Source organism: Amblyomma mixtum, chromosome 1, assembly GCF_055824585.1.
Source record: "Amblyomma mixtum isolate Tamu chromosome 1, ASM5582458v1, whole genome shotgun sequence".
In the NCBI taxonomy this organism is placed as follows: domain Eukaryota; kingdom Metazoa; phylum Arthropoda; class Arachnida; order Ixodida; family Ixodidae; genus Amblyomma; species Amblyomma mixtum.
The window spans coordinates 22,588,601-22,613,759 of record NC_143012.1 but is presented as its reverse complement, the minus strand read 5'-3'; the positions used below and the strand labels follow the sequence as shown (position 1 = coordinate 22,613,759).

The following is a 25,159-nucleotide window of genomic DNA, read 5'->3' as shown; positions in this document are numbered from 1 at the left end:
AAACTAGCATCGCTTGCAGCAGTGGTAAAGCCCTTATCGACGGTGAACGAATAATCATCGGAGGCACTTTACCAACCTAGAAAAAATTTGAACTACCACACTACTAATTGTTACATTGGATAAATCACGTACCGCGCACAATGAGTCAGTGAAACAAGCATGAAGCGCAGCATCAGGTGTTGCCGCTTATTATACTGCAGCACTTGCTCACTCAACGCATTCGTACTGCATTTTCACCACATCGACAGAAGTTTCGAAGAGCTGACTGCTATCGAGGCCAATAACATGAGTGTTGAAATGCAGTGATTAATACACGATTTTAATATGTTTAATGCACAGAGTAAGAGCCACATACAAGTATTCGTGAGTGAGCTCTAAGTATGAGCGTCGGGAATTACGCATTTCACTGCTTGAACGAGTGTCCCTGGAAGTTTCATTGCTTTTGTATTGTTAATGCGTACGCAATATCAGTGTCACTTATGCATATGTGGTCAATGTACGCGCTTAATAAAAAATGTACCTATCACGCAAAATAGTCCTTGTAATCTCCTCTATCCGCCCCGGGCGCGCTTTCTTGTCGCACTTTATGCAGCAGCCCACTGCGATGGGAGCACTTTTGATTAAAGTACGCATTCATGTGGCACGACTCAACCTCTCAAAGCAAACAACCAAAGCATAGCACGGCCGGTCTCGACGCGCTCGCTCACGAGCGAGCGCGTCGGGACCACATAAAAAACTTGCTTTCGAAAAATATTTCGCAGTTAGCAGGGCTAAACCGCCCCCAAATTTTTTGACGAAGTTGGCATGCGTACACCGCACTAGCCACGGTCCGGCTTCTTTTCTTTCACCCCAGCAAAGAAGGGAGCGAGTAGGGGAGCGACACAATCAGCGCGCCTTGAATACGCTGGGTGACAAAAGAATAAAGAGAATCTCTGCCAGGGCCCCGAAAAGTTGGGTTCACGTGAGGGGAGCGCACACAAAGTGGAGAATGGGGGAAGGTGAAGGCATCTCTCCCCCAACCCAGGAAGGAGGAATGTAAGAGGAGAAGGAGGAGCTCAACTTCATGCGGCGCGTGGTGGCAGATTTGTGAACTAGGGGCGCATGAACCAGAATCCTGGCCATGAGTAAGTGGGACTGAGCTTAGTTAATTGCTTAATTGCCCAATTAGCATAATTAATTTTTCTAGTCAAGGCATATAAATAAATAAAACCGAGTAGGAAATTGGTCGAGCTCGGGAATCGAACCTCGGTCTTCGGCGTGCGAGACGAGCCTGCTATCCACTCCGCCATGCCAGCTCGATGATTTGGCATGAACAAAGGCGCGTCTAGTGAATAGGGTGTCTTCGCTCACTCCCATCCTCCTCCCTTCCCTTCCGACGAGGTTTAGGTGTCCACCGAGATATGTGAGACAGTTACTGCGTAATTTCCTTGCTTCAAATACAATTTTCATTTTCTTCATTACGGCCCTTCTTTCTTCTTTCACTCCCACTTCCTCCTTTCCTGTGCGGTGCCGTTTGGGTGTCAACCGAGATTAGTGCACCATTCCCTTTCCTCAAAAGGCGTCGCGTTCAAAGGGCAAGCTATCGTGCTGAATGTGTGGTGGCGTTCCGTTCCGTGGATTCCCTGGCAGAGCTGCAACACGCTTTCGCGTTCCACTCCTAAAGGCGAACCTTAAGCGTCATGAATTAGCAGTTAATTAGTATTCAGGCATTAATCAATAATTAACCATTAATTAGTGATCTGTCATCACTTAGTAATTAGTACTAAATTATGTGACGCCACCAGTGCCACAGAAGCAGCGAAAGTGGTGCGGAAAACGCTTTCGCCTCTAAGCACTTTAGACAGCCAAAGTGCCCCCTGAATTTTTTTTATGCGAAGCATACTACTTTAGCTACCACTTCAGGCCTTCACCGTGGTTATGCGCCTCAAAATCACGTGATACATGACGTCACACCACGTGACACGATGACGTCACGACAGTAGAGAAACGGGGGCCCACCTCGCGCCGTCGCTGTGGTTGTGCGCCTCCAAATCACGTGACACATGACGTCACACCACGTGACACAATGACGTCACGACAGATGAGAGACGGGGCTCCAACTTGTGCCGTCGCTGCGGTTGCACGCCGTGTGAATCACGTGGTATGGTGACGTCACACTCCCGCGCATTTAGAACGCGCGTTCACACTCGGTGTAGGTGAAACGCTCGCTCCACCGGGCAGGCGGACGCGGCTTCCGTGGCAATCCAGGCGCTCACCCAACGCGCGTCTCGGGGTTAGTCGGCGTTCCGCTGTAGCCATGCCGTTGTCTTCCCCCAGGACGAAGGCTTCTAGTGGTTGTACTAAATTAACCAAGTATTCAACCAAGGAAAGCCATGTATTACCAAGCCTAGCCATCAATATGCTTCGCATCTGACTAGGCTTAACCTTAGCGAAGCCTCAACCATTTTTTTTTCTCTCTCTCTCTCTCTCGGGCAACTAGACGCGGCTTGGCGTCTGTAACGTTGATTGTGTTCTGGACAACTTCGCCACGAGCTTAAATGTAACGTCTGTAATTTACACGCTCATAATTAAATTTTTCGGGAACGCCTGAGTGCGTAAGTCGGAGATACGTTCCTAAGATATTTGTGCACTAACTGTACGCGCGCCATGTGCTGGACCATCGGCGTACGTTGCGTGTCGGGTTTTGAGTGGGTGCCGCATGATGGCGCTACGAATGCACGCACGCCGTGCATGAAGGAAACTCACCGGAAATGTACTTCGCTAGTCGCTTAATAGGTGGTGTCCAACTGACGGCGGACATTGCGTCACGGCGCAGCTTTGTCACGTGAATTTGAACTTCCGGGTCTTTTCTGTCGTTTGGTTTGCGTAGGCATTGCTTGCAGATCTGCGGTTTCGGTCTTGCTTTTCTTAATACTGGCTCTCACATTGCTGGAAAGAGGATGTTGTGCGCCACCGCAACCTGCAGAAACTTCATTGCAACGGAATGCAACAGGTTCCGAGTGCCATCAAGTACAGGGAACGGCAAGAACAGTGTGCCGTTGCGATCCGCTGGCAGAATGCCTGCGACAGTCAACCCTATATATGCTGTTGGTTGGTTGGTAACAACTTTATTCATAGTCCTGCAGAGCTTTCGCCGACGGGGCCTTAGGTCTCCCACGTGGGGACGTCGAGGCGCTGCCTCGCCGTCGCCTTGCGGGCCTGCTGGACGGCCCAGAGTTGGTCCGCGAGGCTGGGGCTGCGCAAGGCAGCGGCCAACCGCGGCGGGAGGGTTCCGGAATTAGCACCGTGAAGGTTTTTGTTACAGTCCCAGAGCATGTGAGTTAAAGTGGCTACATTGGCGTTGCAGACCTTGCATATATTTGTCGGGTATGTACCGGGGTAAAGCCTGTGGTATAGCTCCGGGTTGGGGTACGTGAGCGTCTGCAGTTGTCTGAGGGTCACCGCGTGCGCCCTGTCCAGCTTGCCGCTGGGCGGAGGGAAGGTTCGGCGGGCCAGGCAGAGGGCCTTGGTAATTTCGTTGTAGCTGGTCAAGCAGTCTTTGGTGCTATTCCACGTACGACGGTCGCCGGCGCGGTTCGCGAGCTCGCGCGCCTTGGCGTGTGCCGTCTCGTTGCGGTTGCGATACGTCCTCGATACTTCTCCTATGTGCGCCGGGAACCATTGAATTCTGGTTTGGAATTCTACCTCCTGCTGGACTTGTCGGTTCCTCAGGACTCGGGCCGCTCTCTGTGAGATCCATCCTTTGGCGAAGTTAATAACCGTCTGACGCGAGTCGCAGAGAACCACGGTGCACGTCGGATCCGTGAGGGCGAGTGCCACCGCCGCTTCCTCCGCCTCTTCTGCGCGTTCACACGCTACACTTGACGTTATGCGCGTTTTGCCGCACGAATCGACGACCGCAACCGCGAATCGCGAGCGTTCTGCGTATTCCGCGGCGTCAACGAACCTTGTCCCCGTATCGTCTCCGTGGCTGTGCAGGAGAGCTCTGGCCCTGGCCACTCTTCTTCCCCGGTTGTGATCCGGGTGGACGTTTCGTGTAATCGGGTCGACTCAGCGTTTGTCTGATCGCGTTTGGAATGGCGACTTTCTGGCCTTGTTGTACGTGGTAACGGATGCCGAGACTTTCCATGATCTGGCGGCCTGCTGTCGTTCCCGTTAATCTTTCCAGTTGTGAAGTGCGCTGCGCCTCGGCGATTTCGCTAAGCGTGTTGTGCTTCGAGCATTTTGTTGGCGGCAGAGTTTGAGAGCGTTGTGGAAGTTGAAGAATTCGGTAAAGTAGGTAGTTTATCTCCTTGAGGAGCACCAATTTCTCGCTCGGAAGACTTCGGCTATGTGCCACAACCGTTCTCACATGACGGCGGCAGCACCGCGCGGGCTATGTTTGCAAATATATGCGGTTCGGCCTCCGTCAGTACAGCGTGACAACTTAAGATGTTAAAGGACTTAAGATGTTAAAGGACAGGACGATTATTCCTAGACATTTGCGCTGAATGCGAGTAGCTCGAATTCATAGCTAATACTTAAGGCGTGTGTTGTTACTGCCGTCTGCTGTCGAAACGGCGACACCGCGGCCACGTACGGCGGCATCTCGTTCGCTGGCACTGCTCTGGTCGCAGTGTTAAGGCATGTTTACGAGCACTTGTAAGAGTTATAAATTGTTCTATGAGGCCATTTTCGCTAATTTCATGCTCAAACTGAAACACGTTTTCACCAGAACACTAGTCGACATGAGCACGCAGCAAGTGTCGAAAATTATAATTAAGCAACCTGTTACACATAAGTTCCCTGTTTGTGTGGACCCGCATGTTGCAGTAATGTTTCTTCGTTTCCTGTGTGCGGAGAAGGAGGCTGACAGACGAGGTGATCGCATTAGAAAGTGATAAGAATTATTAATCGCCTTTCTTTTCATACTCCGAGTCAGTAAGTTGGGAAAAGCTTCACTTCAGGATAACACATTTAAAAATAAATGGCAGCCAACATAGCCTAGCTGTTTTTCACCTTTCCCTGTACAGAACTTAGTAGAATTGACATCTGAGACAAATGCTATAATACTGAACTCTCACTGTGCAGCAAAGTGTCATTCGCACACTGTTTATGTGCTGAACATGCATATGAAGTAAATAAATGTCTACGTCTATAGCTTGCATATGTGATGCATTGCATGTTTGCATGTAGTAATGTTGCACTTAATGATTGACTAATTGAGAGGTACATTGGTGATTTCAAGAAGTACAAGATGCTACAAGGAAGGCAGAGGCTGGTCTAGTGGTCGTTGGGTTCATAACGATCAAGAGTAATAATCATGCTATAAAATTACGTTTTTTTATTAAAAAGCCAAGGAACGCATTGTGTTCAGTCATTCCAGACTTTTTGGTATCACTAGTGTCTTAGGGATGGTTTATCAATGTGCAAGCTGTGCCGCATTGTTAACGCCAAAGCTAAAACTGGATGCAAATGCCTTTTGTTCAACATTGCACAAGACTTTGTAACAGGGACTTGTAGAATATTCTGAAAACAACTCGTATCAAGCTTCTGTGTGTGCTGTAAAAGCTGAAGCATGATATTTTTTTACGCTCGACCATACTATTTATTATAATTTACTATTTTTCACAAAGATCTCCTGCATTAAACTCATTTATTGCATGCTGTAGAAAATGCACTGCGAAAGGTTTTCCAAGACAAAGATATGATGTTATACCTACAGGACAAGAAGAGTTAAGTTCAGTTCAGTTTCTCGTTAATAGCTGAGAAACTTGCTCCTCTTGCAGTTAAACAGTAAAGCTGCCCACGTCAAGAGCTTGTTCTGCTTTTGGCTCCTGTTGCTTACTGTTTTGTCTTTGTGCCTGACTTTGTTTACGTTCAATAAAACTTCTTTTGGGGCTATTTGGTGCATTTTGAGTCTAAGAAAAGGAGCAGCACCAAAGCATGCAAACACAAACAAAGAAAGGAGAAGAGACAAGCGCTGTAGTGCGTGTTGTGGTGCCTGTAGTGAAGCTCTGTAGCAGGCTTTGATGCCTTGTTTTGGCTTTAGGTTTTTATTAGGAAAAACAGAAGGCAAGCTCATCTTTTGCCTAGCTGCTAGTGTTGTTACTTACCTACCTTACCTTGAACATTGTGCATACAGTGCGTAAGTTATACATCTCCAAATTTCTATACATAGCTTGGCATCAACGGCTGAGGTGCCAATTATTGGCGACATCTGTCTGTACACAGGCTGGTGGTTCTCCTTCAACCAGGCTCAGAGCACGAAGTACACGACAGCAAAATGGCTACAGGCTCTCCTCTGCTTTCTTCGGGAGCAACATTGATTATACGTCCTTGAAGCTAGTGAATATTCAAGAGATGACACAAAACAAAGCATTTATTTTTGTACATTTTTTTCATCTACCTAATGCAGCAACCAGCATCGGGAAATCGAGTACAGAAATTCTTAACATTCAGAGGTGCAAGTTAAATGTAAATGGCTTGTAATGTCCCACACCACCATGCAGCGTGTGAAATGCATTGCAGTGCAGTTGCAGTGCATAACTATGCATAGTCAATTTTGTTTGTGAGAAAAGTTCTTGTGCATCCACCTAAGCTGCAGTAAGTGGACGCCTCTCACTGCTGGAATAGCTGCCGTGTAACTTCCCATCTGGGCTCTTGGCGCACATAAGTGGAGGTTTTCAGCCACAAAGTCTCGGTGCATGCGGTCGGGGCATAATTCGTAGAGGCAGAATAGTGCTGAAAATTCAACACATTTGTAATGCAGTTCCATTTTTGCATTACAGCTCAACTAAAATTAAATCACATGACAGAGTTGTTAAGAATGCCAGCTTCTGCAGTAATTATTCCATAAAGCATAGCAAATATGCAACGAAAGCAATTAAGCTGACAAGTACAGAAACCGACAATAAAACAGATTGTGCCCCTTGCTAAGGTTGTAAAACATTGATAAGTTCACAGACTTTCGAGAGGAGGAGCGACACGTGGGCAATCAGGGACGCCGTAGTAGAGGCCTCCATATTAATTGGAACCACCGGGAGTTCTTTAACGTGCGCTGACATCGCGCAGCGCACGGGCGCCTTTCGCGCGTCGCCTCCATCGGAAACGCGGCCGCCGAGTCCCGGATCGGGTCCTCCGACTTAGTAGCCGAGCGCCCTAACCGCTAGGCCACCGCGGCGTGTATAGAAAAAGTACCGAAAGTCCTCCGCCGATTTCCACGGTTCAAGCTCCTTGCCGTCGTAGCCACCCTACTACAATGTGCGCTCGTACGTAATGCTAGGCTGCGGTTGCTGGTAGTCCATATATTCAGCGCCTGGAAGCATGAAACCTCTAGGAAATATGTACTATTATTGTAATATGTAATATTAATATGTAATATTAGAGAACTATGTAGCAGCCATATGATAACCGTATCAAGAAGCGGACTTTTCAGCGAGTGAATGAAGCGTCTAAACTTCAGCGCTTACAGACGACGCATGCCGAAACGTTCGCACTTACAACGCTTTTCCGCCCTTAATTCCAATACGGAACGTCGAGCGTGGGCATAATAATGCACGTAGAGCATGCTGACTTTTTTTACGACTTCATTCGCGCGTATTAACTTATTAGGAGCGAATTTAAGCTTGGCAAATCTGCATTTCAAGCAGAGCGCCATACACGCGCATCTCGCCGAAAGACCCGGAAGTCGGAGTACCCAGCATGCCTTGCGGCTCGTTCAGATTGGACACCACCTATTGGGATATCTGTAATTTTCATGCTCATAATTAGTTTATTCAGACATGCCTCAGTACATATTGCCGCCAGGTGTCCCCGTGCGGCGCCGAAAGGACGAAGAAGTGAGGAACTCGCGTGCTCTCGGAGCTGGGACATGATTATTTTATTTTTCCCCACCATTATTTTCTTGTTTAACATTTTGTACACCTATCAGTTGCCGCCTGTGTCTTGGCCAATCCCCCGCAGTGGGTATGCGCCATTTTCTAGAGGACAACAACAACAACAACAACAACAACTCCGTTTCTCTGTTTGCGGCCTGTGCCTAGCCTGTGTGATTAAGGACCCATCTGTGACATTTGTGGTGGAGTGCACTGGGTACATCGCCCTGGAATATGTCGCACACCCCTCCTAACACCGAGGACCCCAGACCTCTCCCTATCGACACGCCAGTGCATCGGGTCAGTCGCGGCAATCTAGGACTGTCCCCTGAGCATGGGCTGTTGGAGACTACCTCGGCACCTGGCCGGCTGCCTCCTGAGCTCAGGTCATTTGACACTACCTCGGCGCCTGCCCCTCAACCACTCATGCAAGGCGCCGCGTACTACACCCTCCAAAACCCACGGCTACCAAAATCCTTTCACGGGACTCAGCTGGAGGACGTGGAAGATTGGCTCCTCCAGTTTGAACGTGTCGCCGCATTTAACCAGTGGGATGACGCCGCCAAACTGAGGAACGTTTTCTTCAGCTTGGAGGACGGTGCTCGGACGTGGTACGAAAACCGTGAGGACGCTCTTTTGTCATGGCATGAGTTCCGACGTCAATTGCTCGCCGCGTATGTCAGCGCTGATCGTCGGGAGCGAGCTGAACGCGCCCTGCAGTCCCGCATGCAGATGCCCAATGAAACAGTTACCATGTACGTCGAAGACATGACGCGTCTCTTCCGGCGGGCTGACCCAGCCATGTCGGAAGCCAAAAAGCTGCGCCACCTAATGCGTGGTGTGAAAGAACAGCTTTTCGCCGGCCTCGTGCGCAGCCCCCAAGCACTGTTGCCGAGTTTATAGCAGAGGCTGTCACGATGGAGCAGGTTCTCCGGCAGCGTTCCACCGCGTACGACCGGCCAGTCCTTGCTGCATCTGTTACGGAGCCTCTCCCGGCGTTCAACACCAATACCGACTTCCTCCGTGACATGATCCGCACTGTCGTCCGTGAGGAGCTGCAGAAGATCTGTGGTACGTCGCAGACCACGGCCAGCTCATTTATGGGCGTTATCCGCGACGAGGCGCAGCAGGCTGTCAGGCCACAGTTACTACGCGGCGAACCACAGCCAGTACAGCCAGATTACTACCGCCCGACGTACGCTGAAGCTCTGCGACGCCCTGCCCCGAATCCAGCGGCATTTACACAGACTATCCAGACGGACTACTGCCGCCCGACGTATGCTGACGCTTTACGACGCCCTGCCCCAAATGAAACGGCGTTTGTTCAAGCCCATCACGACGTCCCGCTACCCTCCGTGCAGCCAGTGCAGCACATGCAGAGTGACCGACGATCCCTGCGCAGAGCGGACGTCTGGCGTGGCCCAGACCGACGACGTTTGTGTTTCCATTGTGGGGAGCCCGGTCACCTGTTCCGGCGGTGCCCATATCGTGAACTTGGCCTGCAGGGTTTTTCCCCCGATGCGCCAAGACCCCGATTTGGTCAACGGCCCCCTGCGATTGAAGAGTACGTGACGCAGCAACCTATGTGGTCCATGGCGCGCCGTCAGTCCCGATCACCGTCCCCTCGCCGGTCATCATTTTCACCGAATCCGCAGAACTTTTCGCGAGCGACAGCGGACCGCTCGCCCAGTCCTCGCCGGGAAAACTGAAGACAGCGACCTCCGGGGGCGTGGTCGCTGGATATCGATGCTGTAAGGACCCCCTGACGACGCCGACATCCGATGATAGAGCTTTGTCGACGTCGACGACAGCAGGTAATCTAAAGGAGCGATTCTCACGCGACATACCCGTGCTTCTCGACGGTCACAGCATTAGCGCGTTGGTGGACACAGGAGCAGAGTTTTCAATTATTAGTGGCAAATTGGCAGCGCTTCTGAAGAAAGTCACGACTCCCTGCTCTGGCATGCAGATCCGGACGGCGGGGGGCCATATCATTACTCCGCTTGGACAGTGCACGGCTAGGGTCCAGATCATCGATTCGACGTTCGTAGGGAGCTGCCTGGTGCTCCGCGACTGTTCTCGTGACCTGATTTTGGGCGTAGATTTTCTCCGTGAGAATGGTGCCGTTATCGACCTGCGGAACAGAACCGTTACGTTTTCTAGAGCGAAAGCCGACGACACCTCCGATGTTCGTCAACGCAGCTCCGCCCTTCGTATTTCCATTGAGAGTGTTTTGATCCCACCGCGCGCCAGTGTTTTTGCAAGAGTTGAATGCGATGATAGGCTACGTGATGGACCTGCAGTCGCCGAGGGCAACCTTTCCTTGCTACTGACACACGGCATTTGCTCGGCCCGAAGCCTTGTCCACCTCCATAACGGTCGGTCGGAGCTCCTGATTACTAATTTTACCAACGAACCTCGTCGCCTTTTCCGAGCTACTGCCATCGCGTGGGCCGACCAATTGGCAGATGTTACTGAGTGTTTTGCGTCCGAGGGCATGGTACAACCGGACACGTCTCTGGATCGCATCGATATTAGCTCCGGGCTATCAGCGACTCAACAGCGCGACCTACGCGCCCTACTGCTTCAATACCAAACCTGCTTCGCATCCTCCTCCAAAGTGTGGCAAACGGCGGTCACAAAGCATCGAATCATCACTTCCGATGATGCTCGCCCCATACGACAGCAGCCGTACCGCATTTCCCCGAAGGAACGCGACGCAATCCAAACGCAGGTGAAGGAGATGCTTACAGACGGCATAATTCAGCCTTCTAAGAGCCCGTGGTCGTCGCCTGTTGTTCTGGTAAAGAAGAAGGATGGGACTTTGCGCTTTTGCGTTGATTACCGTAAGCTGAACGCCATAACGAAAAAGGACGTCTACCCGCTGCCTCGCATCGACGACTCACTCGACAGACTTCGCCGCGCCAAGTATTTTTCATCGATCGACCTAAAGAGCGGATATTGGCAGATTGAGGTTGATGAACGTGACCGCGAAAAAACTGCCTTCATCACACCCGACGTCCTATATGAATTTAAGGTGTTGCCCTTCGGCCTTTGTTAAGCGCCTGCGACGTTTCAATATATCGAAGATACGTTTCTTAGACATCTGTTCATTCACAAGACGCACCTTCATTCACTTCCAACATTCGAGTAGTCGTGGCGGAGGGGCGACACTGCGCTATCTAAACATAAAAGGTAGCTAAAAGGGCGGCAATTATAGACAGCGCATCAAGAGCGGAGACCAAACCGGGAGAAAGTCCTTTTCATCATAAATGTACCTGAGTTAAAACATCATTCGACTTAAATGGCTTTTGGCTTTAACGAGAGGGTCAGTAGCTGAAAACTTTGTAAATAATCTCTATATATATCCCCTTTGTGCACATTTTGGAAAGAAAAATGAAAGATTGTACACCTAAAAGAATTTGATTCCCGGACCGAGTATGAAGTGGGGCTCACGGTGTACTGTGATGTTTCGTTGTCTATTTTTTTTCCCCCCTAGTTCTTTCTTGGTTATTTGTGTCGTGCTATGATGTATTAGCTATGTACTCCGCATTGCGTCTTTTCTCGTGTTTCATTGCTTATGTGTATGCTGATGTGCCGCTCACAATGTTTATAGATAGCTCATGTACATAAAACATTTAATCATTGTAATAAATGCGACGTTGAAAAGAAACAAAAATTGCCGACGATTACGTTACTTCCTAATGCGAAATTTGAGCGCAGCTCGTCAGCTGTTTCAGCTTTTCGATAGATTGAGGCAAAGAATTCGAGCAAGACATGTATATACAATTACAGAAAACTTGTCATTTTTTACAATTCCTTCTTCAAGAAACACTCCACTAACAGTTAATGATTGTCATGAAGGAAGATTTGGGGTTGGAGAAATGGATACATGCTAGACTTTCTGCACCAATGCCTGGTTCTCAAAGACGAGGTCTATGCAAATGTTTCGCGACGCAGCCGTGGGTGGTGTTGCGAACGAGAGGAACGGGATGTTCGCTCACATAAGATTAAATTAGTTTTTGAGGAAAGGAAACGGCGCAGCATATGTCACATACCTCGGTGGACACCTGAACCGCGTCCTAAGATGGTTGGTTTGGTTGGTTTATGGGGTTTAACGTCCCAAAGCGACTAAGGCTATGAGAGACGCCGTAGTGGAGGGCTCCGGAAATTTCGACCACCTGGGGTTCTTTAACGTTCCAAAGTACATATACTAAAATTGGAACGATACAGAGAAGATTAGCATGGCCCCTGCGCAAAGATGACACGCAAGGATGACACGCGTCCTAAGAGTATGGAGGAAGGTGGGATTGAAAGAAGAAAGAGAGAAAGAGGTGCCGTAGGCGAGGTCTCCGGAGTAATTTCGACCACCTGAGGATCTTTAACGTGCTCTGACATCGCACAGCACACGGTCGCCTTCTTCGTATCGCGCCCATCGAAACGCGGTCGCCGGGGTCGGATTCGAACCGGAGTACTCCGGCTCGGTAGACGAGCTCCTTAACCACTGAACCACTAGATGCGGCGGCCTGTTTGTCTTTATATTTACATTAAAGTCCCCGCCAACCCTGCCACCCTGGCTGATGGCGGTTAATGGTTGATCGCGAGAGTTCGCTTACCAGCGCTGACGCATGCAGCCCACATCTCTCTCTCTCTCTCATCAACCCACATACCCGTAAAAGCGATTCAGGCGTCCACTAACCCAGGGAGCCAGTTATGCGCACTTCCTTTTCTTAAAATCGTCGGAGCGTAAAACGTTGTCAACGCCAACGCCAATGAACACAATGAACGCCGACGGCCTGTGCCTTCTTCGGCGCGTTTCTCTCACAACGTTGTTAATGCCTGCAGCTCACATCTTTATCTCTCTCTCTCATCACCCCACGCACCTATTAGCGCGCTTCAGGCGTCCACTGACCCAGGGAGCCAGTTATGCTCACTTTCCTGAAAATGGCGCAACGTTGTCAATGCCAAATCGTGCAGCACAGTCAGTACCGCCACGTAGCTTAAAGGGTGTCCACTTCTAAGAAGGCAGTTATGCGCCTTTCCTTTTCTTTCCAAGCTCCCGCTCCATTGGTTTCGCGGCTTAAAGCGCGAATAAGGCGTCCACCGCTGGTTACAACGAACAACGAGCAACGGACAACGAACAAGGACGATGGACGACGGACGACGACGACGCCGTGAAACGCATGCAGAAATGGGCGGCAAAGAGATGCGCTCTAAAAAAAAAACTTTCGTGGCGGACCAAAAAAAAATTTGCAGAAGCTTAGCTTGGTTAAGCCCGGTAAGTTGCGAAAGCAATAGCCCTGGCTTCACCTGGTTTGGCTGGTGGTGTGTCTTGGTAGTGCTCTTAATAAAGGTTATGTTTATGAAAGTTTTGCGCATTTGTTTTACATGGCATTGTACTCACCACGTGCTGGGAGATTTATGCGTGCCTCGGTCGCCAAAACGAGCGGCTGACGCTAACGGAGGATTGTCTAGAAGCTTCCCTCTTCTTTCACTCCCACTTCCTCCCTTCCTGTACGGTGCGGTTCGGGGGTCCACCGAGATGACAGAGAATTTCCTTTCCTCAAAAAGCGTTGCGTTGAAAGGGCAAGGCATCTCAAAGGGCAAGGCATCGCGCCGAACGGGTGGTGGCATTCCTCCCTTCCTGTGGTTCGAGTGTCCACCCAGATGACAGAGAATTACTGCGCCATTCTTTGCCCTTTGAACGCACCGCTTATTGAGGAAAGAAAATGGCGCAGTAATTCTCTATCATCTCGGTGGACACCCGAACCAACCGCTAAGCGCGCCGCGCGCGGCAGGAGCGGGAGTTAGGCCGCGCTTGGTAGCTGCGGCCTCGCTACGCGACGGCGCGAGTTGGGCCCCTGGTTTTTGCGGCAGATGGCATGACGTCACAGCAGGGGGTCATACTAAAGGTCATTGGTAGCTACCGGCCTCGCTACGCGACGGGCTGAAAGTGCAACACACACACACACGCACACGCACACGCACACGCACACGCACACACACACACACACACACACACACACACACACACACACACACACACACACACACACACACACACACACACACACACACACACACACACAGTGTTGATGCGTAGACCTGTGGCTGCCTTGTAGGCCTGCCTGGCGAGTACTTCAATATTTAGTTTCTCGGCGTTTTATAATTGGAGGTAGGGGAGAGCGTAGGTAGTCCTACTTATGACACAGGCTTGCACCAATCTGCATAGACAATTTTCCGTGACATCTCCTGTTTGCTATGCGTTGAATCAGTTTAATCGTATCGTCTACCGAGACGTTTAGCTTTTTGATGGTTTCGGTGTTTTTGCGGTTCTCTTGGACCAAGGATCCGAATGGAATTGACTTCTCTAATGATTTTGCCTTGCGCTTGTACGTTTATGTTGGCTTCCGGGGGGGGGGGGGGGAGTGGGGGGGGGCGGAGGGGGGCTGGATTTACGTCCACTCGGAATGCCTTAATGATTATCGCGAGATCACTCAGGATTACGGGCTACAAAAGCTTATCTTCCCACCTCCGCTTAAATAACTAAGCAAAGAATAGGAGGTGCTGGGGAGTCAAGTACAATCTAAAACTCTCCTTAACTCCGCTGCCCTAAGCCATATGTGTACCCGGTTAGATTTAAACCTGAGTGCTGCAAATGAGGCGTCAAAGCCACCGTAGACCGCATCTTCTGGGACTGTCCGACAGATCCCCCCACGAGTATCGTTTCAGAGGCTCGCGCATCCGGGCCGTGGGAGGCCTTGCTGCTCAGCTCCGACCTGGAAACGCGAAGTCGTGACAAGAGGACAAGAGTTAAACGCCAATCTCCGCTGACGGCCATTTAGCAAAATCAACTTATTTACTTCTAGATTAGTTGATTTTGATAAATGGCCGTCAGCAGAGACTGGTGGCGACCTCTTGTCCTCTTGTCACGACTTAGTGAAGCTGATAATAAAAGTTGTCCAATCCAAATGTTTTTTATTATCTGAGGCCGCTTGAAGGTCCTATCTGTGCCGTAACATGACCTTCAAAGTTTGTACGCGAGAAGTAGAGCTTTCGCTCAAAAAAAGAAAAACTATTACGAAGAAATTCGGGGCACGCCACTGGGTCCCCGCACGACCCCTCTGCCCTCGTCTTTATGTTCCTAAGGTTCATAACACTGGCGGCGCCCGGTCGGTGGCGATGGTCTGCACGGCCGGGTCGCGTATTTTGCGCGCCTGGACACGAATGCGCCGCGAGAGAGAAACGCCTGAAAACGAGGAGGAAAGGACCTGTTTGGTTGCTGCCGGCCGGCTGTTACCAGCAGCGGCCAGCACCCCCCGTGCTGCTGCTCCTCGCTCGCCGCGGGAGCTCCCCTTTCCCACTCACGCCTCCCCCTTTTCCCCGTTTTTCCATTCCCGCATAGGGTACGCCACGAGGTGCTTTTGGACTTTTTATGCGAGTAACTTGTTGTTCCACCCGAGAATCATGGCGGCATCATCGCTGCCGTTCGAATGCGAGTTGGACAGTGAGAATTGCGTCGAGAACGTGCGTTGTTTTCGAGTGGCTCTGAACACCGACGGAGACGCGTACGAGTGGCTCACCAGCTACGGTGTTGCGACAAGAACAACGTGGATCGTTGACTGGGAAGTCGCAAAGCCTAAAAGGTATGGAAAATTTTGAATTTTATTAACCAGTGCACTTGATTTATTATTTCAAGAACTGAGCTGTCGACATTGCCTGATATACTTCTGTCCCCCGTGCGGGTCGAGGCCACCTGTGGAAGCACGTAAATGAGGAGATAAACATGCCACTTTGTAATTTTTAGCGCACTCTGCGCTGGAGCCGTCATATCTTGCTTGACGTAGCCGAGTTATTCGTGCGCATCAGGGTGCTCTGTGCAATTTCTGAGGCCTGTCATGGAATAATTACGTAACTGTGGACTGTGAAAGGTTCCAATTTTCTGCTTTTTGCTAGGCTGGCTTCACCGCATGGCAGTAGTGTCATGCAGAAAATTACGCAGTAATTACATTATTGGTGACAGTCTCTCTCTAATATGAAAGACTAAAGCAAAAAGATGAGTGTTACTGTGAGAACGAAAATCAGTTGCATTTGTTTTAGTTACGTTGTTGTGGACTGTGATAGATTCCAATTTTCAGCTCTTTGTTACGCTGGCTTCACCGCATGGCAGCAATGTCGTGCAGAGAATTACGCAATAATTCTATCATTGTTACTAGTGTCTTTCTAATATAAAAGAGACTTAAGCAAAAAGATGAGTGTTACTGTGAGAAGTAAAATCATTGGCTTTTGTTTTTTACTAGGATCGCATTCCACAAGAAGTGGAAATGCCAGCACTCAAACCGTAACAAGGTTACTGGCCAAACAGCCACGAACTGCCCAGCCTTTGTGGACATTAAAATCAAGAATGTCACTAGGGACACAAAGAAGCGGGACCCATTCCTGAAGAGGACTACGCCGTTGCGTGCCATCGTGAAGGTCAGGGATGACCATAACCATGCACTTGACTGTGCTGATGCACTACGCCTTCTGCGCACCACACCTGACACTCGAGCTGTGTTCCACAGCTACTTTCACGATGGCCTCACACCAGCACAGGCCATAACGATACATCAGCAGAAGCTGGAAACTGAAAACGATGCAGCCGAGAAGCTTGCCAGTGGTGCCGTAAACCCAAGTCCTGGCACCGTGTACTATTGGTTCAGGATGTGGCGGGATCAGCATTACGGCAGTGCAGTGGACCCTGTCAGCAAGCTTTCAGAGAAAGCATCATGTTATCTTGACAAAGGTAAGTTGTAATATGTCTGAGCAGTGTAGTTTCTTTTGTTTCTTTGAAATTCTTGTCACTTTTTGAAAGTACTGAACTGCAAAGGTTTTTTAGGTGTTTCACTATTCACATTCTCACACATTTGTGTGTGCAATTACTTTTATTTCTGTGGTCTAGGTACTTCATAAATATTTACCTTTTGCTTCACAAAAATTATCACCAAATGTTTTAGCACGTCATGCTATCAGCAGGGACAATCTCTTGGCTAGCAGTTTTCTTTTCCCTTAGAGGGACCACCTGTGGCTTTAGAGTATAGTCGTTCAAGCCACAGTGGACATCTTTTCGGTGAAAATAGAGCATGATGAGAAGTCACACGCATGTCTAAATCAGCTTATAGCAACCTTCTCTGGCCTGCATTACTAAAGCTGTGTGCTTTACAACAAAAATCACATCCACGATGAATACCTCTTGCAATGTCAAACAGTGACTATGCTCTACTTTTCATTATCTGTAATGTCGAGATTCAATATCCATACATCACAACAATACTGCCCAGTGATAGATTTGCCGCCCCCTTAGCCCCAAGCAAAGCATTACAGACATGAGTAAGTGCAACCCGCTTGCAACCCAGTTATCCTGCACCCAAAAAAGTAATTACACTGTCACTGATTTCTTACTACAGTTAACAGCATTAAAAGAGTAAATAGAACAACATTCCCTCATGCTTTCTTGGGCTTCAGTGATCATTTGCTTTTTTCTTATGTACATATTATTGTACCAATCATTTCCCTTCACTTGCATGCTAAAAACCATAAAGAAGGTCTCTGGTCTGGCACTCTTGATGCCATATACAGCATAAAGGGGTTAAACATGCCAAGTGCATGCTAGCACAGATACACTTGATAGTATTACTGCCATAGCTCGGTTGGTTGAGGACCATGTGCAACACGTGGTCTTACATTCGGATTTCATTGGTGGTACGTAGCTGCCTTTACTCCTACCTTGTGTTCAATTATCTGGCATCTAAAAAATGATTCTGCTGCTCCTAATTTGATGAATAAGAAAATGAAATTTTTTTCTTTAAATTACCATTTTACTTGTACTGCTGGCAACTTTCAAATATATATCTTAACAAGCCCCTCATTTTCCTTCGCGTCTCTGCTTAATGCCGCTATAAGTGGGAGCCCTATATTGCCTTTTGCAGGGGCCGATGTGAGAACCACAAGGTCAGAGGATGGTGCTTGCTGGGCAGTCCTCGTGGTGACCCAGGTCATGAAGAGGACACACGGACTGAGTGCTGCTAAGGAGATAATATTTATAGACTCCACAGCCTCATGTGATGAGTCACAAAGCAGCCTCACCGTGGTTCTTACAGCAACTGCAGTTGGGGCAATGCCCCTTGCTGTACTGCTACATAGTTCTCAGAGCAGTGAGAGCTACAAAACTGCATTTGGCCTTCTGAAGCAGAGCTACCCAACCTGCTTTGGTGGTACTCATGTAAGTAACAAATATTACTCAAAACATTCAAGAGTCACCAAATTGTAATTACAGCAGTGGATATGAACAAAAGTGGCCCATCACATGTATTTTGTTCATGCCTTCTGTTGTATTCACATAGGGGTATCTTTAGTAACGGAAGGGCAGATTGACATTTGCAATGCGTTTGTTTCCATTGGTCACATGTATAAAGCTGTCATTTAGCCATGTGCATAACTCATAAAATGTCTGCTGAAGACTGCATAACGAAAGCTAAAGCATCAAGGTCATGTCCATATCAAGAAAGCACTGTATGAAGGTTTAAGATTAGAAATGTTGATATTTATTCATTACCATTTCTGCTGCGATATTTGCCTGCTTTATTTATGGCTTGATAGGAAAGGATAAAAGCACATAAAAACACTAGTGTCTCTTAGTTCTCGTTGTTGCTCAGTTTGAAAAATGCCAATTCATTACATCATTCAGAGCCCAGTTACCTCAGCCAGTATTTTTGTAGCACATATGATGAATGGCTGTATGCTCCCAAGTCAAGGGCATAAGAAATGGTGTCTTAAGCATGAGCTTTGACCGCTAAACTTCATACTCTTTCTGCCGGCAAAATGAAATATTAGACCCGCATTTTCATGCAACTTTTTCAAAAGCTTCAGCATTCAAAAATGGATAAGAAATCTTACTGTGTCCAGGTTACCGCTGTGGCAATATTTTAGACATTTAGTTTAACAAAACCATGAGACGGGGTATCTGGACAGTTGAGTTCAATTGTTACAGAAAGTCTCTGTGTCCTTTGTCACAAACTTTGCAACACAAAACCCTCAAATGAAAAGCAATGTACAGACTCCGTACTATTTAGAATGGATAATACGGTTCTTTATTTACAGCAACAAAGGTACAAAATATTGCTTCTTATATTCTGTAGGCACCGCAGGCATTCATGACTGACAATTCGGCAGCTGAGAAAGCTGCTTTGCAATCAACCTGGCCCGAAGGCAAGCAGCTTCTGTGCCACTTTCATGTGGCTCAAGCCGAGTGGCGCTGGCTACATGCGTCACGTGACACCAGCAGGGATGACAAGCGAGATTTGATGACTACATTCCAAAAGGTGAATGCAAATTAAGCATGCATTACTTTTACTTCTGTCAATTCCAACTGGAAAATGTGACTGTCGGATATAGTATTGCATCTGCCAAGACAGTAAAGCATAATCGGTCAGTGATTTAACACCGCATGAGTGATGCAAAGTGCTGGTAATGCCACAAGACAAGCTGTTTGAATTCTTACAACAAAGTAACATGAACTATGTCAGACTCTCGTGCAGTTAGCAGGAATCTGCACTTAGAAATATGTGCTCACACTTGTAACATACAGCGACAAGTATTAAAGGAACATGCATGAATGGCTCAGAGGGCCCAGTGAAAAAGGTACTTCTGTGGGTGCTATCAAAGCAACACATGGCTGCATCACGGGAGCTTCAAAGAGCACACTTTCATGCCGATCATCCCTCTCAAATAAGAACAAAGAGTTGGACATTTTATGTGCAATAATGCAGGGTTTTAAGGTTTCTGGAACACTACACATGGCGACTTTTTCTTTCTCTTTCACAAAAGTTTTTTCTTTTCACAACCGAAGAAATAAAAATTTCTATGGTCTGTGCAGGTGGATTGTGCAGCGATAAAAACATGATGCCCATCACAGAGTGCAGTTAAAAGACAATAAATAAGAAAGCAGTTCATACTTAATGGTTTGTTAAGGCATAGAGAAATGGTGGTATTGTAGAATTGAAGGTTACTAACATTGAAGGCAAATTCTTAAATTTCTGGCATTGGCGTTGTGGTTCATGATATTAAACAAGAAATTAAGTACCCTATATCCTCAGAAATCAATGAAAGATCTACAGCAGAAGTAGTATAGCATTACTTCTTGGCATGGGGTTCAAAGGCATGTGCATGAAGCAGGCTTTCTAGGGCTCTGGGCCAGTGTCTCATTTCTTGGTGCTCCTAGAGGCAAATCATTATTTCATTAAATTAAATAAGTGCTTTCACAGTCATGTACACCTGAACAATTGTGACTGCCATGAAAACATTACGCTGCAAATGTTTACAACATTGCTTTGTGATTTTTTTTTCATGCACCAAAAGGGAAGTACCCAAGAATCCCATTTCCTTAGTCATGTGCCCTTCTTGCACATATTAATATGATGTGAAAATACTGTAAAATATTTTCAGTTCTTACCACCACCCTCTGTTCATACTTCACTGAGAAGGGTTAGAACTGTCACGAGCTACCATACCAACAAACAAACCTAGCTGCCCTGATGCAGTTTAATAATAGAGGAAATTGGTATCCTACATTCAGGTACTGAAACGTTTGCACTGAAGATCTGCTGGCTTGCATGTCATAGTTGCATAAACAAGTTCTAAATTTCTAGATTACAAAGGTAACCCATCAAATCCCCACTACATTCAGGACAGGCATAGCTCGTAAACAATGGCAGTGCGGTAACAAATGGATTATTTGAGCACAGTATCACATAAACTGAAATATGCAACAAGAGCAAACATTCTGCAACTTTTTTTCATTGTTCTGCCAAAAGTTTGGGCTAAGAGGTCTGGCCTATATCAAGGTTGACTTGTCAAGCATTGTGTTCTGTTACATAGTCATAAAGGAATGGTCATCTGCATTCACTACAAATAACAAGCTTGCATGCCTATTTAGTTCACCCTCACAGCTTACAAGAGACATTGTGGAGGGGAGTGGCAAGAATGCATAAAACTGGTCAAAAGTCACGAAGGCGCCGCATAGATGAGAAGAAAAATGTAAATTAAATTGTGGGATGAACGTCCTGAAGTGACGCATGAGCTACAAGGGGCGCTACAGTGGAGGGCTCTTGATTAGTTCACACCGCCAGAGAGTTCTGTGATGTGCACTGACATCATATAGCGCATGGGTATTTTTGTATTTCACCTCCATTGAAACACACCCACTGCGGTTAAGATCAAGCCTGCGACCTTAGGTTTGGCAGCCAAAGCCACCGGGCCACTATAGCGGTTTGATGAGTGAAGAGGCAAGTCAAAAACACCAAGTGTGATACAAGGCATGTTGTAAGTAAAATTGAATGCAATCAATAATTACATGCTCACAGAACTACCAGAGCAATAAAATCAGACTAAACACATTGAACACAATAGCCAAGATAAATTCAATGCATGTAGAACTGAACGATAGCTAGTGTGTCCGGAGATAAAGGCTAATGTGCCTGGCAAGCAGTTCCAAGTATGGAATGTCTCTGACAGAAATAACCGTATATGTGTCATTAACTGAAGAGGTACATCAAGTTTGTGAGGATGATGAACATGTACATAAATGCAAGTACCATGAGCGATCAGGGGTACCCTTAGATGGTTTTAATACAGTGGCAGGTCCTTTGGAAAAGATCAATATTAAGAAAAACCTGAGAAAAACGCACATAGTGACATGCCACAGTACGAGTTTGTTGCATATTTGTAATGCTTCTACTATGCTACTGATTACACACATTAAACTAATTGATTCTATGTGTTCACTCTAGCTTTAGTTAGTAAAAATCTGCTTTGGTAGTTTCTAGAAAGAGCACTATAGACAGAGTTGGACACAGTATATATAGCTGTCTTTGTTTTGAGCGACGCTGATGTGAGAAACTATGTTTTCAATAGCAAACATGTGGTGTTATGTATCTTACGTAGTTAACATGAGTTTTCCAGGAAAGGTTACTAGTAGCATAGGCATTAAAGTATTTGCATTCTAGAATGGGGCCACGCAGGCTATTGTTAATACAAAATTGTTATGTGGTGGTGGCAAGAAGGGGAGAGGTGAAAGAAAGCTTTGGCGGCAAACTTTTGATTGGCAGAACTTGTGTCCACAGATAGATAATGAATCAAAAGCTGTAATGGCAACAAGTATGTGCAATGTGGATTGAAAATACCAGCTGTTCTCAGTTGTGTGCAGTTTGACGGTTACAGTGAACTTTGGATATAAAGCACCCAAAACACCCACACAATCTCAGACATTGTAAAAGCTGCAACACACGATCATTAAAATTTCAGATAGTACCGTCACATCTCATATAGCAAAAAAGGGGGCAAACAAACACAGAAAATGAAAATGGAAACAGCACTTTGCGGAAATATTTGGGACAAGGTGATAGTTGTTGGAACATTGTCATTACTACATATCTAGAGGCTTGATATTGAGCAGCGTCAGAAATGTTAGTTATCTTGCACATCAGAAACGTAAGCCGCAGATGACACAGAGATAGACTGCTCAATATAAATTTTTATGCAGGAATAGTGCCTTTACAGGAGGCGAATATTGTAGTGCTATACATGCAACATGTGTTTTATAATCTTCTTTGCAGATTATGTATGCATCAAGTGTCAACGAGCTGAATGCTGCCATAGCGGAAATGGAGGGGAAATCCCACAAGGGCTATGTAACACGCGTTCTTGGCTTCCTGGAGCGGAAGACAGAATGGGTGCTCTTGTACCGCTCCGGAATGCTTACAAGGGGCCACAACACCAATAATTTTGCTGAGGCATCGATACGGGTCCTGAAGGATGTGGTTCTGGGCAGGCATAAGGCATTTAACGTTGTCGCCCTTGTTGACCTCATCACAACCATTTGGGAAGGCCACCTGCAGAAGAGGCTGCTGAAACACGCTCACAACCGTGTGCCAAGCCACAAGCTCCTCTACGATAAGCTTCTGGAAAGGATGCCTGAAAATGCTGCCGCAAGCATCCACACCCTTGGCAGTAATCTGTTTCAAGTCCCCAGTTGTAAGGAAGACGGGAAAGTCTACGAAGTGTGGCAGGATGTCGGCACCTGCACCTGCCGAGCTGGCCAGCAGGGGGCGTTCTGCAAGCACCAGGCACTGGTTCACAACACCTATGGGGGAGGATTCCCCAATGCTCCCGTACTTGGTGCTCAAGACCGCCACCAGCTCGCATGGCTCGCCTTGGGTGACAAGTGCCAACATCCTGCCTTTTTCCGTGACTTCCGTGAACCAGCATGGGACCAGCCGGGGAGCAGCACAGGCGAGCCAGGCAATGAACTTGTCCAGCCACAGGCCTTGGAGCAAGATGCCACAAGCCTGCCCCAAGACAATATGGAAGTTGAGGAGCAGCTTGCTGTTGAAGGCCCAAGTTCCAGTCATCAATGCCGCGAGGTCTGAGGCACATTCCTTTTTTCATTTTTGTGCATTACAGTATATCAGTTTCAAGTCTGGCTGCATGACAGTTCCCTAAAGCAGTGTGCAGGATTCTCATTTCAAAGAAGCTGAAAACCTCTCTCTCTCTCTCTCTCCTGCTGAAAACTGTGACTGGGCTCGCAGTACCCAACCCTCTCACTATGCTACTGCACCAACTGCATCAATGAACAGAGCTTTCAACAGCAGCATTGGTCACAGAGTAGAAGTGTAACATGAAACTTGCCCCGCAACCAGAGTGCACAGCTGTTTCAGCATTTCTTGCTTCTTATTGGAAGTTTTTTGCGGCACTGTGCCTCGCAGGCATGTTGAACAATTCAGCGAGTCGAAAAGACAGCTCTATTTGCAAAAATGACCGATAAATAGTTTACTTCTCTGTATCTCTAACATTAAACATTTATGTACTTAATGTATGTAACATAACTTTCGTGACATAAAAATCATTCGTAGTGCCAAGCATATGAGGATGCAGGTTCATTGCAAGTATAACCTTTCCACGCTTTCACTTGATGCAGTACACTGATGTTCTACTCTTCCACAATCCATCGTGTTGGCCCCTTGCGAACTTCCACAGTGCAATTTGCTTCGTAAATTGGAGTCCCATATTGAAATAACCTAAACACATGGCCGTAATAACCAGGAGTAGCTATAAACAGTAAGATGAAAGGACAAAAAGAACAGAAAAGTGAGTGGGATGCTAGAGGTACAATGCAAAAGTTATTACAGTTTGTACTTTAGTGCCTCACTTTACAAATTTCTGAGCTATTTTTGTTTTTTTCACAGGATGCCGCTGAGGTACTGAAGGAAATCACAGAGGAGCTGTGGCGGCAACATAATTTGGCCGCAGACAATCCATTTTACCTAACCCTGCTCCAAAGAGACCTGGCACTCTTGAAGAGAGCGCGCACAGAGCCTCAGGTAGTGGCAATGCATCTTGCTTCTACTGCAGCAAAAGCAAGTTCACTGAGGCGCGGCCGCACCATCAAGGTGCAACCAACTGGGATAGCAAGGCGTCGTCCAGGTGTCACACGAGGCGCAGCCAGAGTACATGCCGGTCGGCCTTTGAAAACGGCTGGCAACAAGAAAACAAAACGCCTTCACAGCTTCCATCAGAGTGTGAAAAATGCGGTTCCTCATGCAAAATCTCATGGGGCTGGGCACTGAAGTACAAAAGGGTGCTCTTGTGCACATAGGCAATAAGGGACGCCATAGAGGAAACCTCCGGATTAATGTGGAGCAACTGGGGTTCTTTACTGTTCTCTGACATCGCACCGCACATAGGCGTTTTTTCTATTTTGCTTCTGTCTGTTTGTTTGGTTTCTGGGGGTTTAACGTCCCAAAGCGACTAAGGCTATGAGAGACGCCGTAGTGGAGGGCTCCGGAAATTTCGACCACCTGGGGTTCTATTTGTATCTGTATTTTGCCAGCCACTCAAGCCAGCAGCCAAAGCCCCTGAGCCAGTGCAGCTGGTCATTGCTAACTTCAGCTTATCTGAGTCAACACTGATGCACCATTTAGTTTTGAGAGCAAGGTCTGAAATGTTGGCATTTAGATGTATGGATGTCTGCTTGCCTCATTCAGCTTTCATGGGTCAAGGTAGATCTGAACACAACCTTCTTTTTCTTTGTTCAGAACTTCCACGAGGCTGGTTCAGCAACTTGCGTGAACACTTGTTCTTTCCTTGGGTTTGCATTCCTTGGTTTAATTCGGCTTCCATATCTGATAGGAATTCATATGGTGCCAAAATGAATATTCGAAATTTTCGTCCAGTGCTACTGTAAGCTCTCCATGCAGAAGACTTGCCGT

General features: G+C 47.4%; 1 protein-coding gene and 1 pseudogene across 1 annotated transcript; both read left to right on the top strand.

The window, feature by feature from the left end:
- Positions 1-12,042: 12,042 nt before the first annotated feature.
- LOC149365707 (U6 spliceosomal RNA) lies at positions 12,043-12,152 on the top strand (annotated as a pseudogene).
- A 3,171-nt stretch (positions 12,153-15,323) lies between these two features.
- On the top strand, positions 15,324-24,517 carry LOC149365706 (uncharacterized). Its single transcript, XM_089542599.1, has 6 exons — positions 15,324-15,502; positions 16,157-16,641; positions 17,825-18,117; positions 19,034-19,216; positions 22,508-23,314; positions 24,137-24,517. The coding sequence occupies exons 1-6, from the start codon at positions 15,324-15,326 to the stop codon at positions 24,515-24,517; spliced, it is 2,328 nt and encodes a 775-aa protein (XP_089398725.1).
- Positions 24,518-25,159: the final 642 nt, after the last annotated feature.